The sequence below is a fragment of the Sinocyclocheilus rhinocerous genome, unplaced genomic scaffold (genome assembly GCF_001515625.1).
Source record: "Sinocyclocheilus rhinocerous isolate Xijiao unplaced genomic scaffold, SAMN03320098_v1.1 scaffold2485, whole genome shotgun sequence".
Classification (NCBI taxonomy): Eukaryota; Metazoa; Chordata; class Actinopteri; order Cypriniformes; family Cyprinidae; genus Sinocyclocheilus; species Sinocyclocheilus rhinocerous.
Genome location: NW_015637155.1, coordinates 9,877 through 14,402, shown reverse-complemented (window position 1 = coordinate 14,402; position 4,526 = coordinate 9,877). Strand labels below are relative to the sequence as shown.

The 4,526-nt window shown below is 46.2% G+C and overlaps 1 protein-coding gene across 1 annotated transcript in view; it reads left to right on the top strand.

The window, feature by feature from the left end:
• Positions 1–4,526, top strand: part of LOC107748639 (myomegalin-like) — a 50,944-nt gene that overhangs the window by 45,836 nt on the left and 582 nt on the right. The window contains exons 31-39 of the mRNA XM_016563521.1: positions 892–1,081; positions 1,216–1,340; positions 1,714–1,932; positions 2,142–2,228; positions 2,551–2,756; positions 2,830–2,973; positions 3,061–3,199; positions 3,717–3,763; positions 3,903–3,957. Coding sequence (XP_016419007.1) covers positions 892–1,081; positions 1,216–1,340; positions 1,714–1,932; positions 2,142–2,228; positions 2,551–2,756; positions 2,830–2,973; positions 3,061–3,199; positions 3,717–3,763; positions 3,903–3,957 — 1,212 coding nt within the window. The remainder of the gene's footprint in view (positions 1–891; positions 1,082–1,215; positions 1,341–1,713; positions 1,933–2,141; positions 2,229–2,550; positions 2,757–2,829; positions 2,974–3,060; positions 3,200–3,716; positions 3,764–3,902; positions 3,958–4,526) is intronic.

Sequence of the window (4,526 nt, the reverse complement as noted above, 5' to 3'; positions counted from 1 at the left end):
CACACACACACACACTCACTCACTCACTCACACACTCACTCACTCACTTACACACACACACACACACACACACTCACTCACTCACTCACACACTCACTCACTCACTTACACACACACACACACACACACACTCACTCACTCACTCACTCACTCACACACGCACGCATGCACGCTCGCTTGCTCACTCACTCAATCACACACACACACTCACTCACACACACACACTCGCTCGCTCGCTCACTCACTCACACACACACGCTCGCTCGCTCACTCACTCACTCACACTTGACTGATTGCACAGACACTATTGGAAGAGAGCTGAACTGAATCATCACTGAATCATCAATGAACTGACTTTAGCTGGAAAAATGACTCTTTGTTGTTGTCTTCTTGCATTATTGACAAACTATGTTCCTGTTTAACACTGCAAAGCTGCTTTGATACAATCGGTACTGTATAAAGTGCTATAGAAATAAAGGTGACCTGACCAGACTATTATAATAACTCTGACGATATCAAATACGAGTGCGACAGGTAGACAGGTGAATGAATTGATGAATGGGTCACGCTTACTGTTGTGCCTCCAGGAACAGGGTTGTGAAACACTTGACTAGATGACCTATAACAGCCGATGGAGAGCATTATAGTTTAGCTCTTCTTTTACTCAGCCCATCAATCTATAGACCACATAGACATAATTTGTGGACAACACTGGCAAATATAAGTGCAACAAATCACATGCATTTAATGCCTCTGCTAAAAGTGGATATGTATTTCAGCAAAATGTACACATTAATTCACATTAATCTTACAGTCTTGTGTATTTTCAAAATGATCATCACTATGTGTAGGACCCTGGAGAGTTAATAATTTGACATTTGTGTGATGCAGACAGCAGTGAAGAGAAGGAGCAGCTCCGGGAGGCGTTGCTTTCTGGGCGTGTCCGTCTGCAGCAGGCGGAGTTAGTGGCGGAACAATGGAAGGAGGAGTTGAGGAGGCGGCAGACACACAACTGTGAACAAAGCCAACAAATCCAGCAGCTGCGACAGGACAGACAAAACAGTCAGGAGCACAACAACAGGTCAGAGAAGCCATATGAACAGCTTCATGTAAAGAAAGTTGTTTCAATAGGCAATTTCTGATCACTGTGATCTGTTTCTTACTGATAAGTGTGACACATGAATGAAGGCTGTGTAACTGCTGATCTGTGTTCAGACTGCAGCACGAGGTGACTTTACTCCAGCAGCAGTTAGCAGAGAGCAGACAGCTGCTACACTCCCTACAGAGTGAACTACAGCTGTACGACCGCGTGTGTGGCGTGAGAAAGAGCGCCGCTGCAGGTGAGACACCGCAAGCACACCGGAATGATCCACCCCACATCCAAAATAAAAAGATGCTGGCTTGGTTTATTTACCCTCATGTTGTTGCAAACCTATATGAGTCTCTTTTTTCTGTGAAACACAACAGATGTATGTAAAAGAGGCCCTTCGCTGCCGCTCGCTAATCTGATTTGCTGCGGTGCAATATCTATCATCATGTGAAGTGTGAATATGTACATCGGTGATGTTGAATATTGAGCACTAACCGCGGAGGGCAAGATTATCAGCAACTGACAGTTTCCAGTTGCTCAAAACGAATCAGGTATTGATTTAGTCATGCAGTCGGTGCACTGAGGCTGTTGAAAGGCTTGCTCTCTGTCGGCCGCTGCTGTAGGGTTGGTGTGTGAGGTGCGCTGCCCGGCGGTGGAGCTGCGGGAGCTGCTGGTGGAGGTCCGGGCTCTAAGGGCCCAGCTGGAGTGCAGTGTTCAGGAGAACAGTGATCTACGAGCTCAGCTGCAGAAACACCTGGATCAGTCCATCGATCAGCGCCCGTCGCCCATCATTCCGGCCAGTCCGCTGCGGGACGCGCTTTACCGCCGACAGCTTCTGCACGGTAACATTTTACACATGCTGATTTCACTTTGAGTGTCTTGCATGTGTCATTTAACAACTAGAAAACATGACGCTCGCGTGTGATGTGTTGGCATGTGCCCTGAGAAGTGCTTGAATATGTCAAGAATTACCTGCTGTTTGCCAGAAATGTTGCGTTTGAATAAACGTGATGTTTTTGTGATGTACTAACCGCTCTGCCGTGCTCCACAGACCCGTCTCCTTCTCCTCCTGTCAGAGACGTGGGGCCCCTGTACTCGCCGTACTCAGAGATGGAGGAGAGCGCTGTGAACACTAACGGTGTGCGTCTTTGCTAACCGTGAACTGCTCATATCACTGTTTCATTATTATTGATATGATTCTGCTGTGAAACAGTGTGCATTGTGAAAAGTGCTATGTAAATATAACTTATATTAATAGGCATGGCTTTAATGAGAACCTGCGCTTGTTTGTGACGAGTTTTAGCAATTCTGGCAGCAGCTCCAGATAAACTTTCCAACGACCTCCTGGAACCTGTTGAAGTACTTCTGGTTGAGAACTAGTTGTTAATGGTACTGTTTGAGGAATGTTCAAGTGCAGTAACTAGGTTGATGAGAAGAACTGAAAACCGTCTTTGCTTCAGACTCACTGGAGCCTCATGCGGATCTGGAAGGAGAAGCTCCGGACGGCTCGTTCGCGAATCGTAACGGGCGGCACGCCATCGGTCACGTGGACGACTACAGCGCCCTGCAGCAGCAGGTGATGGAGGGCCGGGCGCTGGTGCAGCGGATGGAGGCGGCGCTGCAGTCGAGTCTCAGCTCTGCCCTGCTGGAGATCAGCGGAGGGAAGGTGATGCTCAGACGCGTGACAGATCAGAGCGCTTGTGCAAACAGCAGTGGTGTCATGTGTTTCTCTCTTACAGGCTCTGGACTACAGCACAGTGAAGACGCTGCTCTCCGACACCAAGACCTTGTGTCAGATTCTGGACGAAGCCGTGTCTCTGCTGAAGATGTTCTGGCGGGCGGCGCTTCCGAGCAGCGACGGTCCCGCTCATCTCATTCAGAGGGTTCGAACCGCATTTATTGAGCCCTAAAAATCAAATGCAGTGTTAATGTGAATGAACTGAGCTGAATGTGGTGCTGTTTCCTCTCAGGAGCAGTCGATGCGTGAGGAGATCCAGTTGCTGCGTTTGAGGATCGCTGAACAGGAGGAGGTTCTTCAGGGAACCATCCAGAGTCTGCGCTGCTCCAACCGAACCAAAGAAAGCATGGAGACCTTCATCGTCAACCAGCGTGAGTCCAGACATGAAACAAACAGTGCTTTTTAGCCTAACAGCAGAATTCAGGCCAGTAATAGCCTGGTACAGACATCGAATAAAGTAATCAAATGTAAACTAAAACTGCATAATAGTCTTCACTGCGTGAATTAAACATCCCAAACACGACACATGACGCCCAAAGTATACTTAGCTTTTTTCATTTCGCTTCATCACAGAAAAACCGCCTGGGGAACAGCGCGAGTTCTTATGTGGCTTAATGCCTTTGTAATAACAACTGCATTTGGGCTTGTAGAGAGGAACGAAAGCAAAAAACAAAAAGGTCACATGCTGAGCGCAGCTCGTCTCAGTATTTGAACAATAACCAGTCCGAAGCTCAGGACCACAGACGAGTCCACTGATCACCTTTCATTTGTTTCAGTATTTTGAAGTTTGTCAAAGTGAGTTCAGACTTTTGCTCTTATATGTGGTTGGTTTGTTAGTGTAATGATGTCATCAGCATCCGAGCTTTAACAAACACGTCTGTCTTATAGTTTCCCGGACGCGAGATGTGCTGAAGAAAGCACGAGTGAATCTAGAGGTGAGTGTTCGGTTTCATCTCAGATAAATTGTGTTCAGTGCTGTTTGTCTCGTGTTTGTCCCTCATCTTGAATCTCGACCTCCTTCTTTCTTTCTTCTGTCTTTCCTCTATTTCTCTCATTTTCTCTGAGTGTTTCCAGAAGAATGAGCTCAGGATTTCCTCTATAAGCTCCTCCTCTTCCTCTCTTTGCCATGGTAACGGTCTGGGTTGTGGTGTGTGTTTCAGCTCACGCTGCTTGTGTCGTCATTGCTTGAGCACTTCCCTCTGTGAGATCAGTCATGTGACATCATGTGTCGCTTGAGTTACTCATGATTCGTCCAATCACACACAGGGACGAGATTTATCACATCTCACTGACATAAAACACAACTAGTGATACACCGAAATGATTGTTTTCTTGAAACAAACTAAACTTTTAGTTTATTTAATAATCAACACTCAAAATGAGTAGAAACATTTAAATGTGCACATAATGCAGTTTTTATTGTGGCTCTAGTCCAATTGAATGACTTTCCTGAGGTAAATGTGACGTGAATCCAGCATCCACACAGTTAACATGTTGTAGTTTATCCACACTGTGTGCATGATCATTAAACATCAGCGTTTCAACCCTGCAGAGCTGGTCAAATATTTTCTGTCATGAAGACATTTGATGCATCACTGCACACTACAGCATGTGCTAACAGACATATCAACTGATCCTGAAATGATTCAATAACATTACAGAATCTTCAAACCGACTCTGAGTGTGTGTGTGTGTGTG